Source organism: Lolium perenne, chromosome 2, assembly GCF_019359855.2.
Source record: "Lolium perenne isolate Kyuss_39 chromosome 2, Kyuss_2.0, whole genome shotgun sequence".
Lineage (NCBI taxonomy): Eukaryota > Viridiplantae > Streptophyta > Magnoliopsida > Poales > Poaceae > Lolium > Lolium perenne.
In genome coordinates this window covers 175,625,288-175,650,734 of record NC_067245.2, presented here as the reverse complement: position 1 = coordinate 175,650,734, position 25,447 = coordinate 175,625,288, and the positions used below count along the sequence as shown (strand labels likewise).

The following is a 25,447-nucleotide window of genomic DNA, read 5'->3' as shown; positions in this document are numbered from 1 at the left end:
GGGCGTGCAGCGTGTGGCCAATGCCGTGCTCTCCTTTGACTAGGGCTGGTACGAGCATGCTCAGGGGAGTGTGGGCATGCTTGCTGATAAGGTGAGATGGATAGGAGAGGACCAGGGAGATTGAGTGCTGGTGAGTGGGCATGGTACACGGCATGGTGAGGTTCTTGATCATTCCTCCACTTTACTCAGTGCAAAATGGCAGGGCTTGATGCAGAGGAGGTACAGGAGCAACAATGATCAAAGATCAAAAGGGGTTTAGGCAAAAATCGAGTGTGTAATTGAGTGTAACACAAATCTGGAACTATGCCCACCAGGTGTTCGGTAGAATGGCCGCAAGAACATTTTCTTTGAATTTTGGAAATCTTTTTGGTGAATCTTAATCATATAATTAAAGAGGCATAATGGTGGTGTTGGTGGTCAATTTGGTGATGGTTTGCAAGTTTTCAAAATGGGGGTTGATCTTCTCTTTGTTTCGATGTCACATCTTGTCAACTCTATTCTGGTCAACCTGGTCAAAGTCAGCTCTGGTGGTAAATAGAAAAGTGGTTCACCTTGACATGGTCTTGGATGACATGGCAAGTGTTGACCAAGTTTAGTTTAAGAAAAGTCAAAACCAGGGGTGCAAAGTGGTGAAGATAATATAAAGTGGTCATATGACCATTATCTTATGTGAGTTGGAATTTGCATTTTTCTTTGATTTGATTCTGGTTTCTTTGATGCATTTGAGTTTATAATTGATATCAAAGTGTTTCACAACCAAGGGAGCAAGCAATGGTGGCTTTGATTGGAGTTTTGCAAAATTGGCTAAAGTGTATGTGAGTGAAAATGGAATTTTCTCACCATTTATTTTCTCTCCATTTGATTTGACTTTTCTTGACTCTAAAGTGATTCTTATTAGTTTAGGAACATTTCCAAACCATTGAAACCATTCCAAAAGGTCTAGCTCAAAGATTTGCAAAAATGGCCATAACACATAAGAGGTGATGTGTCAATTTTTCTTAATCTTCTAAATTGTTTCCCTTGCTTTACTTGGGCATGGGTTAGGGTCCATATAGTGTGAGATTAGGTTTAGAGATGGTTTCACACCATTTGGTCAAGGTATAAAGGCATAGGACAAGAATTGGGTATTATGGCTATGTGTCACATATGCCTCTATGCATATGTTGCATTTGATTTTTAATTTGATTGTTCTTGGCCCATTTTATGTTGTTGAGTGTTGAAATGGTATAGAGGAGTGATCCAACCATTCACATCAAGTCCTAGGGTCAAGATTCTCAAATTCACAAATTTGCATTTTACTCTCATATGCCTCTATGGCATTTTTAGTTTCTTTTTATTTCCTTTGGTTTCAACTTGGATTTGGTTTGATAAGCACTGATACGTCTCCGACGTATCGATAATTTCTTATGTTCCATGCCACATTATTGATGATATCTACATGTTTTATGCATACTTTATGTCATATTTATGCATTTTCCGGCACTAACCTATTAACGAGATGCCGAAGAGCCAGTTGCTGTTTTCTGCTGTTTTTGGTTTCAGAAATCCTGGTAAGGAAATATTCTTGGAATTGGACGAAATCAACGCCCAGGGGCCTATTTTCACACGAAGCTTCCAGAAGACCGAAGGAGTCACGAAGTGGGGCCACGAGGTGGCCACACACTAGGGCGGCGCGGCCTGGCCCTTGGCCGCGCCGGCCTGTTGTGTGGGGCCCTAGTGCGGCCCCCTGACCTATCTCCTCCGCCTACTTATAGCCTTCGTCGCGAAACCCCCAGTACCGAGAGCCACGATACGGAAAACCTTCCAGAGACGCCGCCGCCGCCAATCCCATCTCGGGGGATTCAGGAGATCGCCTCCGGCACCCTGCCGGAGAGGGGAATCATCTCCCGGAGGACTCTTCACCGCCATGGTCGCCTCCGGAGTGATGTGTGAGTAGTTCACCCCTGGACTATGGGTCCATAGCAGTAGCTAGATGGTCGTCTTCTCCTAATTGTGCTTCATTGTCAGGTCATGTGAGCTGCCTAACATGATCAAGATCATCTATCTGTAATGCTATATGTTGTGTTTGTTGGGATCCGATGGATAGAGAATACTATGTTATGTTGATTATCAATTTATATCTATGTGTTGTTTATGATCTTGCATGCTCTCCGTTATTAGTAGAGGCTCTGGCCAAGTTTTTACTCTTAACTCCAAGAGGGAGTATTTATGCTCGATAGTGGGTTCATGCCTCCATTAAATCTGGGACAGTGACAGAAAGTTCTAAGGTTGTGGATGTGCTGTTGCCACTAGGGATAAAACATCGATGCTATGTCCGAGGATGTAGTTGTTGATTACATTACACACCATACTTAATGCAATTGTCTGTTGTTTGCAACTTAATACTGGAAGGGGTTCGGATGATAACCTGAAGGTGGACTTTTTAGGCATAGATGCATGCTGGATAGCGGTCTATGTACTTTGTCGTAATGCCCAATTAAATCTCACTATACTCATCATATCATGTATGTGCATTGTCATGCCCTCTCTATTTGTCAATTTCCCAACTGTAATTTGTTCACCCAACATGCTTATTCTTATGGGAGAGACACCACTAGTGAACTGTGGACCCCGGTCCATTCTTTTAATCGAATACAATCTACTGCAATACTTGTTCTACTATTTTCTGCAAACAATCATCATCCACACTATACATCTAATCCTTTGTTACAGCAAGCCAGTGAGATTGACAACCTCACTGTTTCGTTGGGGCAAAGTACTTTGGTTGTGTTGTGCAGGTTCCACGTTGGCGCCGGAATCCCTGGTGTTGCGCCGTACTACATCTCGCCGCCATCAACCTTCAACGTGCTTCTTGGCTCCTACTGGTTCGATAAACCTTGGTTTCTTACTGAGGGAAAACTTGCCGCTGTACGCATCACACCTTCCTCTTGGGGTTCCCAACGGACGCGTGTTGTACGCGTATCAAGCAGATTTTCTTGCGCCGTTGCCGGGGAGATCAAGACACGCTGCAAGGGGAGTCTCCACCTCCAATCTCTTTACTTTGTTTTTGTCTTGCTTTATTTTATTTACTTTCTTGTTTGCTGCACTAAAACAAAACACACAAAAATTAGTTGCTAGCTTTACTTTATTTACTGTCTTGTTTGCACTCTATATCAAAAACACAAAAAAATTAATTACTTGCATTTGCTTTACTTATTTCATCATGTTTCCTTTTAATTTTACTGTAAAAGATATAACGGTAGGACAAGGGTCTATAATTGGGAGAGATAATATAGAAGAATTTTTCACCCATGTTAGTATGCATGAAGATTTTAAAGATATACCCCTTGCAAAAGCTGTCCCTACCTATGAAGATGCCTCCGCTTGTTTGGTACGCATGATGGAAGCTAGATTTATTAGTCTCAACCCCATGATACAACACATGTTCCTTACACTTTCTGATATGGAGAGGGGAGAGAAGAGAGATTTTGTTCTAAAAGTCCTAGTGCGAGAATTTGAGGATATAGCCAAAGAAGCTAGAAAAGTTTTTAGTAAGCATGAGAGGCTTGGCATGATCACCGATTTTAAAAGAACACTTGAAAAGATGGATATGGATAGAATTAAGTACACTAATAATGTTAATGATGGTGGGGAGATTAAAGCACCAATACCTTGCAAGCTCCTAGCTATGCATGAAGCTCTAGATGATAATTATGCTTGGCTTGTCCCTCAAAATTTGTTTGATGAGAGTAGCAAGCCCAAGACTAATGAAAAGGGAGCCTCTGAAACTTATGTATCCAAAATACAATGCATGGTTGAGAAAACTCCAAACCCTGCTGTAGATGCATCACCTCTTGATAATACTTGATACACACTTTCTGCGCCTAGCTGAAAGGCATTAAAGAAAAGCGCTTATGGGAGACAACCCATGTTTTTACTACAGTACCTTTATTTTATATTTGAGTCTTGGAAGTTGTTACTACTGTAGCAACCTCTCCTTATCTTAGTTTTGTGCATTGTTGTGCCAAGTAAAGTCGTTGATAGTAAGGTTCATACTAGATTTGGATTACTGCGCAGAAACAGATTTCTTTTCTGTCACGAATCTGGGCCTAATTCTCTGTAGGTAACTCATAAAATTATGTGAATTTACGTGAGTGATCCTCAGATATGTACGCAACTTTCATTCAATTTTAGCATTTTCATTTGAGCAAGTCTGATGCCTCAATAAAATTCGTCTTTACGAACTGTTCTGTTTTGACATAGTCTGCCTTTTATTTCGCATTGCTTGTTTTGCTATGCTTGATGGATTTTTCGATTCCATTAAATTTCAGTAGCTTTGTGCAATGTCCAGAAGTGTTAAGAATGATTATGTAACCTCTAAACATGTAAATTTTAATTGTGCACTAACCCTCTAATGAGTTGTTTTGAGTTTGTTGTGGAGGAAGTTTTCAAGGATCAAGAGAGGGAGATGATACAATATGATCAAGGAGAGTGAAAGCTCTAAGCTTGGGGATGCCCCGGTGGTTCACCCCTGCATATTTCAAGAAGACTCAAGCGTCTAAGTTGGGGATGCCCAAGGGATCCCCTTCTTCATCGACAACATTATCAGGTTCCTCTAGTGAAACTATATTTTTATTCCATCACATCTTATGTACTTTGCTTGGAGCGTCTGTTTGTTTTTGTTTTTGTTTTGTTTGAATAAAATGGATCCTAGCATTCATTGTGTGGGAGAGAGACACGCTCCGCTGTTGCATATGGACAAATATGTCCTTAGGCTTTACTCATAGTATTCATGGCAAAGGTTGAATCTTCTTCGTTAAATTGTTATATGGTTGGAAACGGAAAATGATACATGTAGTAATTGGTAAAATGTCTTGGATAATTTGATACTTGGCAATTGTTGTGCTCATGTTTAAGCTCTTGCATCATATACTTTGCACCTATTAATGAAGAAATACATAGAGCTTGCTAAAATTTGGTTTGCATAATTGGTCTCTCTAAGGTCTAGATAATTTCTAGTATTGGGTTGAACAACAAGGAAGACGGTGTAGAGTCTTATAATGTTTACAATATGTCTTTTATGTGAGTTTTGCTGCACCGCTTCATCCTTGTGTTTGTTTCAAATAACCTTGCTAGCCTAAACCTTGTATCGAGAGGGAATACTTCTCATGCATCCAAAATCCTTGAGCCAACCACTATGCCATTTGTGTCCACCATACCTACCTACTACATGGTATTTCTCCGCCATTCCAAAGTAAATTGCTTGCGTGCTACCTTTAAAATTTCTATCCTCTACCTTTGCAATATATAGCTCATGGGACAAATAGCCTAAAAACTATTGTGGTATTGAATATGTACTTATGCACTTTATCTCTTATTAAGTTGCTTGTTGTGCGATAACCATGTTCCTGGGGACGCCATCAACTACTCTTTGTTGAATATCATGTGAGTTGCTATGCATGTCCGTCTTGTCTGAAGTAAGGGAGATTTACCACTAGAATGGTTAGAGCATGCATAATGTTAGAGACGAACATTGGGCCGCTAACTAAAGCCATGATCCATGGTGGAAGTTTCAGTTTTGGACAAATATCCTCAATCTCATATGAGAAAATTAATAATTGTTGAATGCTTAAGCATTAAAGAGGAGTCCATTATCTGTTGTCTATGTTGTCCCGGTATGGATGTCTAAGTTGAGAATAATCAAAAGCGAGAAATCCAATGCGAGCTTTCTCCTTAGACCTTTGTACAGGCGGCATAGAGGTATCCCTTTGTGACACTTGGTTAAAACATATGTATTGCAATGATAATCCAGGTAATCCGAGCTAATTAGGACAAGGTGCGGGCACTATTAGTATACTATGCATGAGGCTTGCAACTTGTTGGATATAATTTACATAACACATATGCTTTATTACTACCGTTGACAAAATTGTTTCTTGTTTTCAAAACCAAAGCTCTAGCACAAATATAGAAATCAATGCTTCCCTCTGCGAAGGGCCTTTCTTTTACTTTTATGTTGAGTCAGTTCACCTATTTCTCTCCATCTCAAGAAGCAAACACTTGTGTGAACAGTGCATTGATTCCTACATACTTGCATATTGCACTTGTTATATTACTTTACATTGACAACTATCCATGAGATATACATGTTACAAGTTGAAAGCAACCGCTGAAACTTAATCTTCCTTTGTGTTGCTTCAATACCTCTACTTTGAATTATTGCTTTATGAGTTAACTCTTATGCAAGACTTATTGATGCTTGTCTTGAAAGTACTATTCATGAAAAGTCTTTGCTATATGATTCATTTGTTTACTCATGTCATTACCATTGTTTTGATCGCTGCATTCATTACATATGCTTACAATAGTATGATCAAGGTTATGATGGCATGTCACTCCAGAAATTATCTTTGTTATCGTTTACTCCGCTGGACGAGCAGAAACTAAGCTTGGGGATGCTGATACGTCTCCGACGTATCGATAATTTCTTATGTTCCATGCCACATTATTGATGATATCTACATGTTTTATGCATACTTTATGTCATATTTATGCATTTTCCGGCACTAACCTATTAACGAGATGCCGAAGAGCCAGTTGCTGTTTTCTGCTGTTTTTGGTTTCAGAAATCCTAGTAAGGAAATATTCTCGGAACTGGACGAAATCAACGCCCAGGGGCCTATTATCACACGAAGCTTCCAGAAGACCGAAGGAGTCACGAAGTGGGGCCACGAGGTGGCCACACACTAGGGCGGCGCGGCCTGGCCCTTGGCCGCGCCGGCCTGTTGTGTGGGGCCCTCGTGCGGCCCCCTGACCTATCTCCTCCGCCTACTTATAGCCTTCGTCGCGAAACCCCCAGTACCGAGAGCCACGATACGGAAAACCTTCCAGAGACGCTGCCGCCGCCAATCCCATCTCGGGGGATTCAGGAGATCGCCTCCGGCACCCTGCCGGAGAGGGGAATCATCTCCCGGAGGACTCTTCACCGCCATGTTCTCCTCCGGAGTGATGTGTGAGTAGTTCACCCCTGGACTATGGGTCCATAGCAGTAGCTAGATGGTCGTCTTCTCCTAATTGTGCTTCATTGTCGGGTCTTGTGAGCTGCCTAACATGATCAAGATCATCTATCTGTAATGCTATATGTTGTGTTTGTTGGGATCTGATGGATAGAGAATACTATGTTATGTTGATTATCAATTTATATGTGGTGACCCTGCATACCACTGCATGTTGTAGTATGCCAGTCGTTGATATAACATTCATGAAGTACCATTCCGCAAATATTACATCCCTCAGAGTAGTACAACAGAACATAGCAGGGTCCATAACTCATTCACATATTATTACAATTAACATACACATGTCGTCTTGGAGCTCCTCTTGGGTCCTAAGAGGAATACTCCTGGGTTCGAGGTGAACCCAGCTTAACTTACAATACCAGAGTTTCATTAAACTAAACATTTATTTCATCGAGCTGCTAAATACTAAGAGTTCCGGCTGCTCGGTTACTACTACTAGCGGATATCCCTAGGCTTGTTCTCCTCCGGAAGCCTCTCCGGATCCGTAGACGATGAGGTAGTCTACGCCTTCAACTCCTCCTGAGAGGTCTGGATCCTCGTAGCCGATGATCTCAGCTCCTTCATTGTTGTCGCAGTCCTCCTCCAGACGATTCAGACAATCTAAGCATGGGATTTAAGAGTGGTATGAGTACGAGCGTACTCAACAAGTTCATTATAGATAAGAGGTGTTTAATGCACTAGCTACGATATTAGACCAGAAAGCCTAATATCAATGCAAGTTTTGATAAACATTTCTTCAAGAGATTGCTTTTATTTCAAAGAGCTATGTCCGTCAGCCTTCACCGGTTTACTAGAACTTCATGGAGCTCCTTTCCGGCCGCGTTCGCAGTTCCTCAATCCCGGAACAGGGAGTGACAGGTCACAGTTTGTTACACTCTGCAGAGGTGTGTTGCTTTACCCATAAGAGATCTTAACCTTGGTGCCAACCGGGCAGCTTTCCCGTCCACACTTCCTTTGGTGTGAGGCCCGGTATAAGGTCTAGCCAGTCATGTTCCTCCGCTACCTCGAACACCCACCCTTTGTTGCATGCGCCGACCCTGGGTCCACGTCGGTCCCATTATTCCCGTAATTTCAGGGTGGACCCCGACCACGACAACGATCTTTGGCCGGGCTCTACCATACACTCCTACGCCGGTGGCTGCAACCCATCATAGACCGCATTACCGTGGGGAATTAGAATGGGATCCCCACCCTCCGGTTGTTCCGCAAGACACAACTGCTACGGCAAGCAATGCTTTACCGTGGGGACTTAGAATGGGCTCCCCACCCTCGGTTGTTCCGCCGGACACAAGCCCCACTCACGGTAAGCGCATCCGTTGATGAACGAGAGGTGGAAACACTTTTGACTACTCCGTCCCACTCCGGATCTTATGGTTAACACGGGTATTACGGCACAAGAATCACTGGCGACATTTGTTGTTTAATCCTAGATGGATATAAATCCGTGCAATGGAACCTCCACCATATCAACACAATCCATGGTTCCATTGCCCACCACATAGTCATATTCATAGTTATGAAAGTAGTGGTTTTGATTTTTATGCAATAGTGTTAACCATAATACTTTGCAAGTAATTTGATAGAAATACTCAAATGACATGAGCAAGTGATGAACTTGCCTGAACACTGCAAAGTTCTGTAGTTGGAAGGTATGGACTGACCCTTGTCCTCTTGTTCTGAAAAATAGCATCATTGTCCGATAAGGGCAATGGTTAAAGAAGCAATTATGCATGATTCCATTTTTAGGGTTTGTTTCCCCCTTCCGATATCGTTATTATTTCATGTAAGAGGTTAATACTAAGAATAATTTGGGAATACTTGTTTAAGAGTAAAATTCTACCTTGAAATATTGTCAAGGTGTTTTTGAAGTCCAAATACATTAATGGACTTATTTTCTTTATTGAAAATAATATGTGTGATTTAAATCATTATTTAAATCATCAAATTAAGACTTATTCATAATTATCTTCAAAAATCCTCTTTGATATTTTATTTGGATAGAGAATTTTATGCTGATTGATTTTCATATTTTTAATTATTTTTTTAGAGCCATATTCTATTTTATAAAATTCTTTGAAATTCTTACTTAAATGGTATTTTGGAAATGCCCAAATTGCCCTCGGGCCCACCTGTCAGGGTGAATCCGAGTGGGTTGGGCTCAACCCAGTTGGCCTGGTCCGGCCCACTCGGTCGCCCTCACTTCCCTTCTCTCTCCCTCGCGAACCCTAATCCCTGAGCTCTGGCGACGCATGTCGCCGCCGTCTTCTTCGATTTATTCCGGCCATCTCCGGCCGTTGCCGCCGGCGAGGTGTGGCGCATCTGAACCGCCATTCGACGGCGATTCAGATCCACCGTGGCGATTCGTGCTGCGCTGCTTGCTCGCTTCGCCCCCAACGCATCTGCGACACGGCGGTGGCGATTCCAGGCGATTCATCGCCCGCCGATGATCCAGACGCCGCGCCGCGACGTGGCCGTGTGCCTCGCCGTGGTGGTGCTGGGGCGTTTGCGCTCGGCGACGCCCGGCCTGGCTGCGGCCGGCGCTGCCGTGTTAGGCCTGTGCCGCCGTGCCGCCATGGGCACGCTGCGGTGCTCTGCTCCAGGTGTGTGTGCCTCCTTCTCTCCTGTCTTCGCTACCTCCTCTTCTTCCTCTGGTTGCCTTGGCCTCTACCTTGTTGTGCTAGTTGCTACTGCCTACATGCGTATGCTGCTATATGCTACTGCTATCTTTGTGTTCTAGCTTGTGCTGCTCTACTTGATTATCAGTGCATGCTTTTGTGCTTCCTAACTACTTCTGTTCATGCTGTGTCCCTGCTGTGGCCCTCCTGTAATTGCTCTTGAGCATCCATTGATGTTCATGGCCTACTGGCATGCTCCTATTCTTTTTACTGTCACTTGGGCATACTATGTGTGCTTAATCTTGTCCCTGGCTTGATTGTGGTGGTTAATCCTTGCATACTTGCAAGTGCCAGTGCCCCTGGTGAGATCCTCATTGAGTTGTGATTCATAGGAATGTTCTATTAAGCATGACTGTTGGCTGGACAGCTTCATTCCTTGTTAGTGTGCTTCTGCATACAATTTATATTTCATATATTTGATTATCTGTGATGCAATGGTTGGTTAATTTGTGGCTTTGGATGATCCTATGATCACCGATTCTTGTGCTTCTTTGCTCTTTGGTGTCTACGTGCCCCTTCTGTTGCTCACATGTGTATTACACAGGCCTGGCCTGATGTGTGCTGTTGCTTGCTTGAGCATCAATTGATGCCTGTAATGATCCATTTGATCATTTGCAAGACCCTGGTGCATCAATTGCTTGTCTGTTTTATTTATCTGTTTATCCATGCTTGATTAAGTGGATAAGTAATGTGAACTGAGATTCAGTGATGATCATTTCAATGAATTTGTTAGGGTTAGAAGGATGCCAACACTTGTTGGGTACCCTAGCCCTGTTAGACAGGCTATCGCGCGTGTATCGCTGTGTATAATTGTGTATCGGTAGCTTCCATGTATATGAGATCCTATCCATGTATATGAGATCCTGTCTACAGAATCGTATCATAGCTTGATCACGATCTGATTGTAACCTTGTTGTACAAGTTGATTATGAGTATAAATAGAGATGAGGCCCTATGGGCAACGTACGGCAAAAATACAAGTTTCACTTGGTATCAGATAGGCTCGATCCCATCCCACCTTCCGCTCCACGCCATGGACACCATGCCTGCTGCCGCGGATGCTCGCCTTGGTGCGATCGTCAGCAGCGACGTTTTAGCTTCCGCACCTGCCTTCGCTACAGCGGCTCCGGCGGTCTCCATCCAGTCCATCACGAGCCTCATCACCATCCGCCTCACCCGGGAGAACTTCCTCCTGTGGAAGACGCAAGCGGTGCCTGCGCTCCATGCCGCGCACCTGTTCGGCTACGTCGACGGCACGATCGTCGCGCCCCCGCCGACCCTCACCGAGGGCGAAGGTGACGCTGCCCGCCAGATCGCCAACCCGGCGTTCCTTCGCTGGTACCAGCAGGACCAGCTCGTCCTCATCGCGCTCCTTGGCTCCATGTCCGAGGGCCTCGTCGGTCAGATGACCCAGCTCACGACTTCGGCGGGCGTATGGGCCTCGCTACACGCCATGTTCACCTCGCAGAACCGCGCCCGGGTGATGCAAATCCGCTACCAGCTCTCCAACATCCGCAAGAGGGACCTCACCGCCACCGAGTACTTCAATCGCGTGAAGGCCCTCGCCGACTCCATGGCGGCCATCGGCTCGCCCCTGGGAGATGAGGAGGTGCTCGGCTACATGCTAGCCGGTCTCGGCCCGGAGTACGAACCGCTCGTCGCCTCCCTCACCACTCGCGACGCGGCGGTCAGCCTCGACCACTTCTACGCGTACCTCGTCGGCGCCGAGCTGCGCCTCGAGCAACAAGCTGCTGTCACCGACATCCACTCCTCCGCCAACTCTGCCGCGCGCCACCTCGATGGCAGCCGCGGCCCTCCTCGTGGCGGTCAAGGATCTGGTGGGCAAGGTGGTGTCCAAGGCGGCCACTCTGGCGGTGGCCAGGGAGGCGGACGTGGCGGCGGCCGCGGCGGCCGCGGTCAGCAGCGTCGCAATGGCCCCAAGTGCCAGGTCTGCTCCAAGTTCGGGCATGATGCTCTTCGCTGCCGTCAACGCTTCAACCACGCGTTCCAGCCCGAGGACGCCCGTGATCGTGGTGAGCGCTCTGGCAACTCCGCCCAAGCAAGCGGTGATCGCTCCTACCACGTCGACCCCCACTGGTATATGGACTCCGGCGCCACCGATCATCTGACGAGCGACCTTGATCGCCTGCACGTCAGCGAGCGCTACACCGGCAAGGACACTGTCCAGGTCGCCAACGGGCAAGGTTTGCACATCTCTCACATTGGTCACTCATTGATAACCGGTTCTTCCAAGCCTTTGTATCTTCAGCATGTTTTACATGTTCCTAGGCTTAGCAAGCATCTCCTTTCTGTCCAACGACTCGCTTATGATAACGATGCTTTTGTTGAATTTCACCCTTTTTGTTTCTATGTTAAGGATCGAGCCACGAGGAGGGTTCTTCTTCGCGGTAAATGCCATGACGGTCTCTACCCGGTGCCAAGCTCCATCTCTTCCATTTTAGCGTCCCATCGTCATGGTCTCTCCGGTGCCAAAGTTTCCTCGGATCGGTGGCATCGGAGGCTCGGTCATCCATCTAAAAGCGTCGTCGAGTCGGTCCTTCGGACAAATAAAATAGCTTGTGCACCTTCGAGTGATTTTCTAGTTTGTGATGCTTGCCAACGTGCCAAAGTGCACCAATTACCTTTTGATCGTTCTACTCATGTAACCCATAGTCCTCTTGAACTTATTCATTCCGATGTTTGGGGACCCGCTATTACATCTAGCGGGGGTTTTAAATATTATGTGAGTTTTCTAGATGATTTCAGCCGTTTTACTTGGATATATTTGCTCAAACACAAATCAGAGGTGGAGCAAGCTTTTTTCTCTTTCCAAAAACATGTCGAGAGATTATTCAACTCTAAAATTTTGGCTGTTCAATCCGATTGGGGTGGGGAATATCATCGCCTTAATAGGTTCTTTCGTGATGAGGGAATCCTTCACCGCGTTTCTTGTCCTCATACCTCCCAACAAAATGGCATTGCCGAGCGAAAACATAGGCACATTGTTGAGACGGGCATCGCTCTTCTTGCTCATTCTTCGCTCCCTGTTCGCTTTTGGGACGAAGCATTCCTTACCGCTACATATCTTATAAATCGCATGCCTACTCGTACATTAAACAATGCCTCCCCTCTTTTTCGTTTATTTCATGAACAACCAGATTACACTTTTCTTCGCTCTTTTGGGAGTACGTGTTGGCCAAATTTGCGGCCTTACAATAATCGGAAGCTTGCGTTCCGTTCTCGACAATGTGTTTTTCTTGGATATAGCTATATGCATAAAGGGTACAAGTGCCTCGATAGGTCCACGGGACGCATCTACATATCTCGTGACGTCGTGTTCGACGAATCAGTGTATCCATTTGCAGCCGACTCTTCATCGGCATCTGCTCCCGTTGCACCATCATCTCATTTTCCTATTTCTGAACCGGTTCTCTATGATGATCGTGTGAGGAATTACAACCTTACTTTGTTGGAGCCTAATCCTGCCCCGAGCAGCTCTGTGTCCGTTTCAGGTACTGGAGGATCTGCGGCTGCCCAGACTACGTCGCCAGCGCTGCCGCGTCGTAGCGCTCCCGCGATCGACGTCGGGACCTCGCCCGGAGGCCATGCACCCGAGCCTGCTGCGTCGGCCGATCGTGCACCAGCTGACCAGGCTGGGTCAGCCTCCACGCTGCATGGGACGCCATTGGTCCGTCCGCCGTCCCCGCCTCGCGCGACGGACTCTCCATCGCCCATCTCCACTGGGCCTGCATCGGCCGGCCAAGCTGGCGACGTGGCCAACAGCGTCTCTGCGTCAGGGTCGCCCGGCGCGTCGCGGGATCCATCTCCGTCGCTCTCGGCCAGCTCCCCGCCGACTCCGCCAGCTTCGTCGCCACCGTCGGCCTCACCAGCTCCTCCACCTGTGACTCGGCCAGTCACCCGTCTGCGCAACAATATCTCACGTCCGCTTATTCGTACGGACGGGACGGTGCGGTATGATCCGCAGCGGCGTGCTTTCTTCGCCGAGCCCTCCTCCTACCGCACGGCGCTGACTGATCCGAACTGGCGGACGGCTATGGAATCTGAGATGCACGCGCTGCACCAGAACAAGACGTGGACTCTTGTACCTCGTCCCCGCGACCAGAACATCATCAGTTGCAAGTGGATTTTTAAAGTAAAGCAACACGCTGATGGCTCCATCGACAAGTATAAAGCCCGTCTCGTCGCTCGCGGCTTCACCCAGCAGTATGGCATTGACTACATGGACACCTTCAGTCCGGTTGTCAAGCCGGCGACGGTTCGCTTGGTGCTCTCCCTCGCCGTCTCTCGTGATTGGCACCTTCGTCAAGTCGACATCAGCAACGCCTTTTTACACGGCGTTTTGGACGAGACAGCTTATATGCAGCAGCCACCGGGGTTCCAGGATCCTCATCACCCTGACTATGTCTGCAAGCTTCAGAAGGCTCTGTACGGGTTGAAGCAGTCGCCCCGTGCTTGGTACTCTCGCTTGAGTGAGCGTCTTCATCAGCTTGGTTTTGTCCCTTCCGCTGCAGATACGTCGTTGTTCGTCTTCTGCCAGGGAGGTGTCACCATCTATATGCTCGTCTATGTCGATGATATTGTCATTGCTAGCTCGACTACTGCTGCTGCTGAGCACCTTTTACATCAGCTCACGCTCTCCTTTCCGGTCAAGGATCTTGGGCCCCTCCATTATTTTCTTGGCATTGAGGTGACTCGCAATTCAGGGGGAATCAGTCTGTCTCAACAGAAGTACTCTCTCGATCTTCTCCGCCGTACTCGCATGGAGAATTGCAAGTCTGTCACAACGCCTATGTGCGCTCAAGAGAAGCTATCTCGGGAGCATGGTCACTCTCTTGGCGATGAGGATGCCTTTCAATATCGCAGCACTGTTGGGGCCCTGCAGTATCTTACGCTCACACGCCCGGATATTTCCTTTGCGGTGAATAAAGTGTGCCAGTTCTTATCACAGCCAACTGATGTTCATTGGGAAGCGGTGAAACGTATTCTGCGATATGTTAAGGGCACGGTTGACACTGGATTGAGCATTCGCAAATCTGCCTCGACACTTATTAGTGTGTTCACTGACGCAGATTGGGCTGGTTGCCCCGATGACAGGCGATCCACCGGCGGTTTTGTGGTCTTCTTTGGACCCAACCTTATCTCTTGGAGTGCTCGTAAGCAACCGACAGTGTCCCGATCATCTACAGAAGCAGAGTATAAGGCGCTCGCAAATGGAACTGCTGAAGCTATATGGTTGCAGTCTTTGCTCAAGGAGTTGAATGTCAGACAACCTCGACCACCAGTTTTGTGGTGTGACAACTTGGGCGCCACATACTTGACAGCTAATCCCGTGTTTCATGCACGCACGAAGCACATCGAGGTTGACTTCCACTTTGTGAGGGAAAAGGTGTCTCTAGGAGCATTGGAGGTTCGGTTTGTGTCTTCCGCTGATCAGGTAGCCGATGCATTCACAAAACCAGTAACTAAACAGATGCTCCAAAAATTACGTACCAATCTCAACCTAATTTCAGTAGGTTCAGATTGAGGGGGAATGTTAGACAGGCTATCGCGCGTGTATCGCTGTGTATAATTGTGTATCGGTAGCTTCCATGTATATGAGATCCTATCCATGTATATGAGATCCTGTCTACAGAATCGTATCATAGCTTGATCACGATCTGATTGTAACCTTGTTGTACAAGTTGATTATGAGTATAAATAGAGATGAGGCCCTATGGGCAACGTACGGCAAAAATACAAGTTTCACTAGCCCTCCTTTTGAACCCTACTGGGTGATGATATCTGTGCATGGTTTCTTTGTTGGAATTGGTTAAGTGGTTGAGGTGATCCTGGCAGTATTTATGTGCTGCCCTGGGATAGCTCCCCTCTTGTTGGCTTGTTGTGGCTCACCAAATGCTTTCTGGGTGATCCATTTATTGGATTGCCAGTAGCTCTTGATGTTGAAATCAAAATAGACAATGATTTGTCCAAGTCTGATGGCCTGAATAGCTATAGGTGCTGAGTGTGTGGGCTAGGCTAGGCTAGGACTTCATCTTTTGCTGGATTTCCTCAGTTATGCACTGTTTTGCATGACTGATGTTCCCATAGGCTGATTTCCTAGAGTCTTTACCCATATTTGCTTGCACCAATTGGCTTTGTAGCCAGATGATGACACAAACAGGGTTTTCTACCCTTCTGTGCTCCTGTGATGCATTGTATGCTTATTTATGAGCAAAACTTGGTTTTGCTCAGGTTGATTTGGTTTATACCTCACTCCAGCTCCTAGATGATTTGTTGGTGTAGAGGATTCAGCTGTTGGTTGAGTTCTTGGCTTGCCCTGCTCCTCCTTGCAAGCTTGATCTCTTGGTTATGTGCTGTGGTGGTGGAATTGTGTTGAACAGCAGTGACTGTTCAAGCTGTTCTTGTGTTCTTGGTTTCCTGATGAACTTACCCAGTGCAATCCTGTCGATGGATTGACTAGGGTTTACTGTGGAGGTTTTATATGGTCTCCTGCTCCTTCTCTGGTCGACAGCAAGCCCTGGCAACCTGTTGGTGACTCACCAGCTGTGTGTGTGTGGTGTGCTGCATGCACACTGCTGTGTGAGCAGCCTAGCTGTGTGTGTGTGCAAATTCATGGTACCTGGCTTGTGTCTTGGCTGTGAGATGATCAGCTCGGCAGAGCTGATCCATATCTACTCAATTTCATTATTCTTCTAACCTGCCAAGTGGTTTTACCACTTGGCATAACTTCTCTTTTGTTGTGTTTATGTACAGGGACAATCTGTGGCTCCATTGATCATGAAGATCATCAAGTTAATGAAGTTTAGCTAGTAGTGTTTAGGATAGATCCTTAATTTGTAATTTTCCTTTTCTTTTCTTTTTCTATTTTTTTTGTTGTCCAATTCTTGTAATATGTTGTAATGTTCATATTTTATTCTGGATATTGTAAAAACAATGTATCTTGTGTGAATATCAATAAAGCTCCAATTTTTCTCTATTGAGCTTTATATATTAATTGTTCTATTTATATCTTGGTTATTAAAGATTGTTTATTAAATTATCTCAAGTTTGAATTATGAACTAATATCCTGATGTTTGAATTTGAAATTCAAATTCAAATTTGGTTTGAGCTTGATCAACTATCTTAACTTAGAATTCAATCATGCAACTTAAATTGGTGATTCAAACTCTCCCCTCTCAACTCAAAACCCTAATCTAGTTAAGTGAGATGCAAGTTTGTCGCACCCTCGAAACCCTAACCCTGTAAGGTGTCGAGAGAGAAACTTGTCCCCCTTCGATGCAGTTTTTGTTTAAAAGCGCGAAATTTCCCCAGAATTTACTATGCAATGCACATCCCTTTCTAAAATCTACCCCTCGATCGTCTCTAAACCTGGGATATTACAGCCTTTCCCCCTTAAAGAAAACTTCGTCCCGAAGTTGTGGTTGTAATACCTGAACAGCTCGGGGTATGTTTTCCTTAGGTCTTCCTCTTTTTCCCAGGTGGCTTCCCTCTCGGGATGATGCTTCCATTGTATCTTGCAATACTTGATCGCCTTGTTTCTGAGTTGTTTCCAGCTCTCCTCGAGAATCTTGGCTGGCTTCTCGATATATGTCAAGTCTGGTTGTAACTCGAGCTCGTCATGTGATATTGGTTCATCTGGGGTCTTCAAACATTTCCGAAGTTGTGAAACATGGAATACATTGTGAACTTGAGCTAGCCTTCCTGGTAGATCCAATTCAAAGGCTAAACCTCGATTCTGACTCAGTATCTTAAAAGGTCCTATAAATCTAGGACTGAGTTTCCCTTTTACTCCAAACCTGCGGAGTCCTTTCATCGGGCTTACCCTAAGATAAACCATGTCTCCAACTTGTGGCTCCCATGTTCTTCTCTTCGATCAGCGTAACTCTTTTGCCGACTACGGGCTATCTTGAGCCTGTCTCTGATAATGTCAATGATTTGTTGTTTTTCCTTGACATAATCAGGGTTGAACTCTTTGCTTGCTCCGGCTTCATACCAACATATTGGTGATCTACACTTCCTCCCATACAGAGCTTCAAATGGTGCCATCTTGATGCTACTTTGATAACTATTGTTGTATGAAAACTCTGCTAAAGGTAGATGCTCCTCCCATGATCCTCCGAAGTCTAGGGCACAAGCCCTAAGCATATCTTCTAAGATCTGATTGGTTCTCTCGGTTTGTCCACCGGTCTGGGGATGATAAGCGGTACTATAATCCAATTTGGATCCTAAAGCTTCATGAAGTTGCTTCCAGAATGCTGATGTGAACACGGATCCTCGATCCGATACTATCTTCTTTGGCACTCCATGCTTACTTACGATCTCTTTGATGTAAAGATCGATAAGTTTCTCTCCTTTATCCTGCTGGTTTACCGCTAAGAAGTGGGCGCTCTTCGTCAACCGGTCCACGATTACCCATATCATGTCCTTCTTTTTATTGGTCATGGGTAGTCCGGTGATGAAATCCATCCCTATTTCCTCCCATTTCCACTCTGGAATAGGTAAAGGTTGTAACTTCCCTGCCGGACTCTGGTGTTCTGCTTTCACTCTTTGACAGGTATGGCATTCTGCCACATATTGTGCTATCTCCCTCTTCATGTTATTCCACCAGAATAGTTCCTTTAGATCCATGTACATCTTTGTACTTCCCGGATGTATTGAATATGGGGTTTGATGAGCTTCCCGGAGTATTACTTCCTTAATTTCAGCAATATCCGGAACGCAAATCCTCTTCTGGAACCACAATGATCCAGATTCTCCACGATGAAATTCTGATGGTCTTCCCTCATCTATTCTCCTCATCTCCTCTACAATGAATGGATCGTCCATCTGACCCATCATTATCTCATTCTTCAAGTTGACATTCAGCTCATCGGCTACTTGCAACGCCGATAATCCTTCATGGGCTTCCTTCTCCCAAAGTTGTATTTGTGCTTGGCTTATTTCTTTCCTCAACTCCGGTGATATTTCTTGTTCCACTCCTCCGGTACTCTTTCTACTCAGGGCGTCTGCTACAACATTAGCCTTCCCTGGTGTGTAATTGATTGTCAGATCATAATCCTTAATCAATTCTAGCCATCTTTTCTGCCTCATGTTGAGTTCCTTCTGAGTGAAGAAATATTTGAGGCTTTTATGATCTGTATAGAGCTCACACTTAGCTCCATAGAGAAAATGTCTCCAAGTTTTTAATGCAAACACGACAGCTGCTAATTCCAAGTCATGTGTTGGATAGTTCACTTCATGAGGTCTGAGTTGCCTCGATCCATAGGATATCACTTTCCGATCTTGCATGAGTACGCAACCCAATCCATGTTTGGATGCGTCACAGTACACGGTGTAATCCTTGCCAACTTCCGGAACTGCTAACACCGGTGCTGTGGTGAGTTTCTCTTTCAGAGTTTGAAAACTCTTCTCACACTCCTCTGACCACACGAATGGTGTGTTCTTTCTTAACAGCTTTGTCATTGGTCCTGCTATCTTGGAGAATCCTTCAATGAATCTCCGATAATATCCTGCCATTCCTAGGAATCCTCGGATCTCCTTGACAGTCTTGGGTGCTTCCCATTCTAGAACCTGCTGCTACCTTGCTCGGGTTGACAGCGATTCCATCTTTGCTAATGACATGACCAAGAAATTCCACTTGATCTAGCCAAAATTCACACTTGCTGAGTTTGGCGTAGAGTTGGTGTTCCCTTAGTGTTTGCAACACTAACCTCAAATGTTCGGCATGTTCTGCCTTGTTCTTGGAATATATCAAGATATCATCGATGAATACGATGACAAACTTGTCTAGATATGGCATGAAGATCTTATTCATGAGATTCATGAATATAGCTGGGGCATTGGTTAATCCAAAAGGTACTACAAGGTATTCATGGTGTCCGTACCTCGAAACAAAGGCTGTTTTCGGAACGTCTTCCTTCTTGATCTTAATCTGGTGATAACCGGATCTTAGATCAATCTTGGAAAAGACTCCCGCGCCTCTAACTTGATCAAATAGATCTTGTATTCTTGGAAGTGGATACTTGTTCTTGATTGTGACGTTGTTGAGATTCCTGTAGTCTCCGCACATCCTTCTTCCTCCATCTCTTTTATCCACGAAGATCACAGGTGATCCCCATGGTGAAACACTCTCTTGAATAAATCCCTTTTGTTCCAAGTCATCCAATTGCTCCTTAAGCTCTTTCAACTCCTTAGGCCCCATCTTATATGGTGCTTTGGCAATCGGAGCTGTTCCTGGAATTAGGTCGATAGTAAATTCGATCTCCCTATCTGGTGGCATACCAGGTAATTCCGCAGGAAACACATCCTGGAATTCATTTACTACAGGTATATCCTCTAACTTCACCTCCTTCATGCTATTCAGTTGTAGCTCAACTTCAATCTGTGTATGTTTGTCGCCTTGGTAGATCATTCTACTTCCATCGGGGCTTTTCAACAATACCGTCTTGTTCACACAGTCGATCAATGCTCCATTAGCTTCCAACCAGTTCATACCAAGAATGACATCAATGTCCTTCATCGGTAAAATGAACAGGTCCGCGTCAAACGCGCACTTATTGATCATAATGACTTGATTTTGTTTGGCATGGGTGTGGTGACCTGGCATACCACTGCATGGTGTAGTATGCAAGTCTGATATAACACCAATGAAACACCGTTCCACTAGTATTATATCGCTCAGAGTGGTACAACAGAAACATATGCGGGTCCAAGGCATGTCTATAGAATTACAACACTGACTTTGTTACATAAGATCAGCACAGCCTCCTACTTTACAATGAGGTAAAATTGCAAATAAACTCCAGAAGAACGACTCGTAGTCTAATTCTATCACGAACTCTATTTGTAGAGTATTTGACTAACTCTAGTGGCTATGAATAGATTCTAGCTAAATAGGAGCTAGGTTTAGGAAACTAGTTCCTTTCTATTGCTAAGCTAGGTTTGATCCTTGTTGGAGGTAGTGTTTGACTCTTCTATCAGGTTCCTGTCCCTTGAAGTATTTGTTGATCCCTCGGTCTTCGAGTTGCACTGTAGATTCTCCTTCGATGCCTCCATATCTAAGCAGGGGATTTAAGAGTGGGATGAGTACGAGCGTACTCAACAAGTTCATTATAGGAAAGAGGTGTTTAATGCACTAGCTACAGCATTAGACCAGAAAGTCTAATATCAATGCAGGTTTTCATAACCATTTCTTCAAAAGGTTGCTTTTATTCAGAAGAACTATGTCCGTCAGCCTTCACCGGTTTACTAGAACTTCATGGAGCTCCTTTCCGGCCGCGTTCGCAGTTCCATATCCCGGAACAGGGAGTGACAGGTCACGGTTCTTTACACTCTGCAGAGGTGTGTTGCTTTACCCATAAGAGATCTTAACCTTGGTGCCAACCGAGCCGCGAGCTCGTCCACACTTCCTATGGTGTGAGGCCCGGTATAAGGTCTAGCCAATCATGTTCCTCCGCTACCTCGAACACCCACCCTTTGTTGCATGCCCCGACCCTGGGTCCTCGCCGGTCCCATTATTCCCACTCAGGGGTGGACCCCGACCACGACGACAGTTTGGGATCGAACCAAACTCCTTCGCCGGTAGCTGCAACCCATCATAGACCGCAATACCGTGGGGACTTTAGGCTTCCCCAGCCCACCGCTTGCACTTCGAGCGACAAGTGTCTACGGACTATGCCGTGGGGACTTTAGGCTTCCCAGCCCACCGCTTGCCCCAGCGAGATACAAGTGTCTACGGTAAAGCGCATCCGTTGATGAACGAGAGGTGGAAACACTTTTGACTACTCCGTCCCACTCCGGATCTTATGGTTAACACGGATATTACGGCACAAGAATCACTGGCGACATTTGTTGTTTAATCCTAGATGGATATAAGCCCGTGCAATGGAACCTCCACCATATCAACACAATCCATGGTTCCATTGCCCACCACATAGTCATATTCATAGTTATGAAAGTAGTGGTTTTGATTTTTATGCAATAGTGATAACCATAATACTTTGCAAGTAATTTGATAGAAATACTCAAATGACATGAGCAAGTGATGAACTTGCCTTTCTTGACTGCAAGATTATGCAGGCAAGGTCTTCGATACGCAATAACTCCAAATTCTGAAATAGCATCATCGTCCGGTAAGGACGATGTTTAAAAGATTGGCAAGGATGCAATAATGCATAAGAATGAGATGCAATCGCTCTAAGCGTGACCTAACCCCGATGATTTAGGATTAGTGAGTGGTAATGATCAATCAGGGTGTGTTGCACTTTTAGAGTGATTCACAAACAAGGTTCTTATTCAGGTGTGATTATTTGGTATTTTAAACATGAGCTGCAATATATCATAGCAATAATATTAATAGTACACAACAATAGCATTTGGTATAATGTTATCAAGTAAAGAATAGTGGTTAGTTTTAACACTATATGGCATGGTTAATGATTAATTATCATATACTTCAAAAGAATAACTTTTGAAGAACATGTTCTTAATAAAGAACAAGTATGATAATTAGGTTGGTGGGTTCTATGGTTAACTATGGTTCCTAATTGGTTCTGGAGTAGATATTAGATGGATCACAACCTAGTTGGATTCATCAGCTACTAGGGCTTGTATCGTTGAATTAAGCCTAGGCATCCTAAGCATTTGTTCATTCAAGGTTGCTATCAAGATTGGTCATCTTGTTGGTGATAGCTAGCTAGGGTTTATAGGTCCTTATAAGCAGGGTTGATGATGATTCTTTATTTACTTCAAAAGAATAACTTTTGAAGAACATACTTCTTAAATAATAAGAAGTATAACAATTAGGGTTTAGGTGGTCTAGGTTTTACTGTTGGTTCTATTTAAGTAAATAATGAGTGGCTCCTAAATGGAATGGTGGATAAGTATCCAACACTAGTAGGGTTTAGTGGAATATGGTACGTGATACAGAATAGTAAGTATAGTTGCTATTATGGTTCATCACAAGGATGTGATGATAAGCATGGTTAATTAAGGATGGTGGTCTTTGGTAATGGAATCTAGGGTTTACACTTGGTTGGCCCTACTGGATTATTTAGGTCTAATGAAGATGAACACATGGGATGCTAGTTAGTAGTGATAGGATTTCCCATATTTTATGTGGATTCTAACTAGTATTTAGTTGCTAGATATGAATCTATGTTTACTGGTGAAGTAACATGATCACATGTTACTTAGGTTTAGGTTTGGGATCCATTTAGGGTTCATAAGAAGTAATGGATCTAGGTCTAAATGGCACTAGGGTTTTAGGATTACACATGAAATGATGAGGTTATCACTTTGTTTCTAATGGAACTAGGGTTTCCTAATTACCCTATAATTATTGGATTAATAACTTCATTAATAAATTTGAAGTTATTAATAACTTTGAAATAAAAAAAAATATTGAATTTGGCATTTTATTATTTTTAAATAATTAATAATTAAGGTAATTATTAATTGGGTTTTAAATCCTCTTATTAAGGATTTAATAAGTTAAAAGTAAAGGAAAATTAGTTTTAATATTTTCCTGATTTACTTACTGGTTTTTATTAAATTTAGAAGTTTTTCTAATTATTGAAGTTTAATTGAATTTAGAATTAATAAATAAGGCTTAATTAACAAGTCTTAAATAATTGAATTTTTATTAAAAATAAAAATTTCATTTTATATTTTTATTAGATAGAGTTTAGTTTTCTAAGAATTTTGATATATTATTTTCATTTTTCTGAGTTAATATGGATTTGATATAATTTTGCAAAGTTGCAGTAATTTGTGAATTGAAAATTAAAAGTAAATAACTAAACACACCCGGCTGATGTACCCTCAGGGGCACTGACCAGTGGGCCATTGGCCAGGTCAGACGCCACGTCGGTGTGGACCAGGTCCAACACGCCAACATGGCCGGCGAGCTTACTGCCGGCGAGCTGCCGTCGACAGCGACGGCGCGGTGGTGCTCCCGCGGGTGCGTTTTTGGGCTCAAACGATTCACCGTGACGTGGTGAACCCTATAGTGGCGGCGCCGCTGGCTAATGGTCACCGGAGACAACTCCGGCGAGCGTCTCCGCGGCGACAAACTCCGGCCAAGCATCGGGACTGCGCTACGTTTGATCCTAAGACGCATAAAGAGGTGCATAAGGTGCGCAAGATCAACCTGAGACTGATGGCGAGCTCGGTGAAGCCTGGGGTAGTCGGAGATGGTGATGGGGTCGTGAAATCCGGCGATGGCCGGCAGAAGGGCGGCGCTCAATTCGTGGTAGCCCGTGCCCCCCTCGATGCGTGGCTCGGCCAGAAGAACGAGGGCATCGAGGCGCACCTCCTAGGCCTCACCGCTGGGCTTGAGGCGGCCCCAATCGGCGGCGACGACGGACGGCCGGCTCGGCTAGGGTTTCCGAAATTTGGACGATTTGGACGAAGAGGGGAAAATTTGTGGCTGCTGTGCGCTTTATACCCCTCTTGCGTGCGCTGGCGGTCAGCAACGGCGGCGACGACCTCAGGACGTGGCGATTGCCGGCTCGGTGGCGAGCTCTCGCGCGTCCAGAGTTGGAGACGAAGACGAAGACGTTGTCTTCGGTCTTATCCTGGCGAAGGGTTAAGTGGGCTGTGTGGGCTGCGACTTGGGCCGTGGTGTTGGGCTGTTCGGGTGGGCTACAGCGTGGGCTGTCCGGCCAGGTGAGGCAGGTAAGGTTTTCTCTCATTTTTTTCTTTTCTGTTTTTATTTTCTGTTTTATATTTCTTTCAAATTTGAATCTCTGGTTTTAATTCAGCTTTGAATTCTTTTCTGTTTTGCAGATGTTTATCAATTTGTATTTCATGAAGTCTATTTCAAGGATCATTGTATTATTGTATTGTTTTTGAATAAACACAATATATGGGAGCTTTTGCTGTAATTTTCATTTAGGCAAGAATTCAAGTACTCATTTTAATTTTCCTTTTTCATTTGGAACCCCACTCCCTTTTGGAATGGTTAGAGTTAATAATTATACTCCAAGTGTTTTAGAAGGTATGATTAGGATTTGTTCTCTTAATTGAGAGTTTGGTTCCTGGCATATGATTCAATGTGAACACTCCTTTAGTAAGGTCTTGTAAGACTTACTATAATCCTATTTAAGGTTAGCACTGGTATTATAATTTAATGACACCTTGAAATACCTAAAGTAAGTGTTTCAATCATCATGGTTTGATATTGGGTATAATGATAAGTGGTTGCTCACCACCATAGGTTTTAATTATGGATTTAGCATTAGATGACTCTTATGTTTAATAATTGAAGCATAAGGATTAACTAGAGAGCAATTATAGAGTTCTAACTATATTCACCTTATGATGCAGGGTTTGGAACTTAATTATGGCCTGGTTTTATATTATGATTACCATAGTGATACAGAAACTAGGGTTGAGATATAACTCTGGTTTATGGAATTGGAATGACATCATATTGCATTTGTTAGGGTTTAATCTCCCCAACCAGGGTAATATGGTTACTTGCTTCATATTTTATGCGCTTCCCTAATTACTAAGAATTTGAGAATTGGTTTTATCTTCTACCAATTAACTTCTATTACTATCCTCAATTTATCATTAAAGTAACTACATTGGTTATAGTTCTTTTTATAGTTAACTTTGGTCATATGAATAGATGGTTTCTCACTATATTAAGTATGGAGTTTGACTCTAAGGTTTCTTAGGTTCTTTAA

The 25,447-nt window shown here is 44.4% G+C and overlaps 1 protein-coding gene across 1 annotated transcript; it reads left to right on the top strand.

Annotated features, from left to right (window-relative positions):
• The first annotated feature begins 10,766 nt into the window (after window positions 1-10,766).
• On the top strand, window positions 10,767-23,755 carry LOC139835668 (uncharacterized). The gene is made up of 4 exons (XM_071825524.1): window positions 10,767-11,937; window positions 12,111-12,141; window positions 13,001-15,166; window positions 23,581-23,755. The coding sequence occupies exons 1-4, from the start codon at window positions 10,767-10,769 to the stop codon at window positions 23,753-23,755; spliced, it is 3,543 nt and encodes a 1,180-aa protein (XP_071681625.1).
• Window positions 23,756-25,447: the final 1,692 nt, after the last annotated feature.

Bases quoted from the DNA above. Each gene is read 5' to 3' on its own strand.
- LOC139835668 (XM_071825524.1), top strand. From the start codon at position 10,767: ATGGACACCATGCCTGCTGCCGCGGATGCTCGCCTTGGTGCGATCGTC. The intron at 11,938-12,110 runs GTTTGCACATCT...TTCTATGTTAAG, and splicing joins CCAGGTCGCCAACGGGCAAG to GATCGAGCCACGAGGAGGGT. The intron at 15,167-23,580 runs GTTTGTGTCTTC...ATGTACCCTCAG, and splicing joins CTAGGAGCATTGGAGGTTCG to GGGCACTGACCAGTGGGCCA.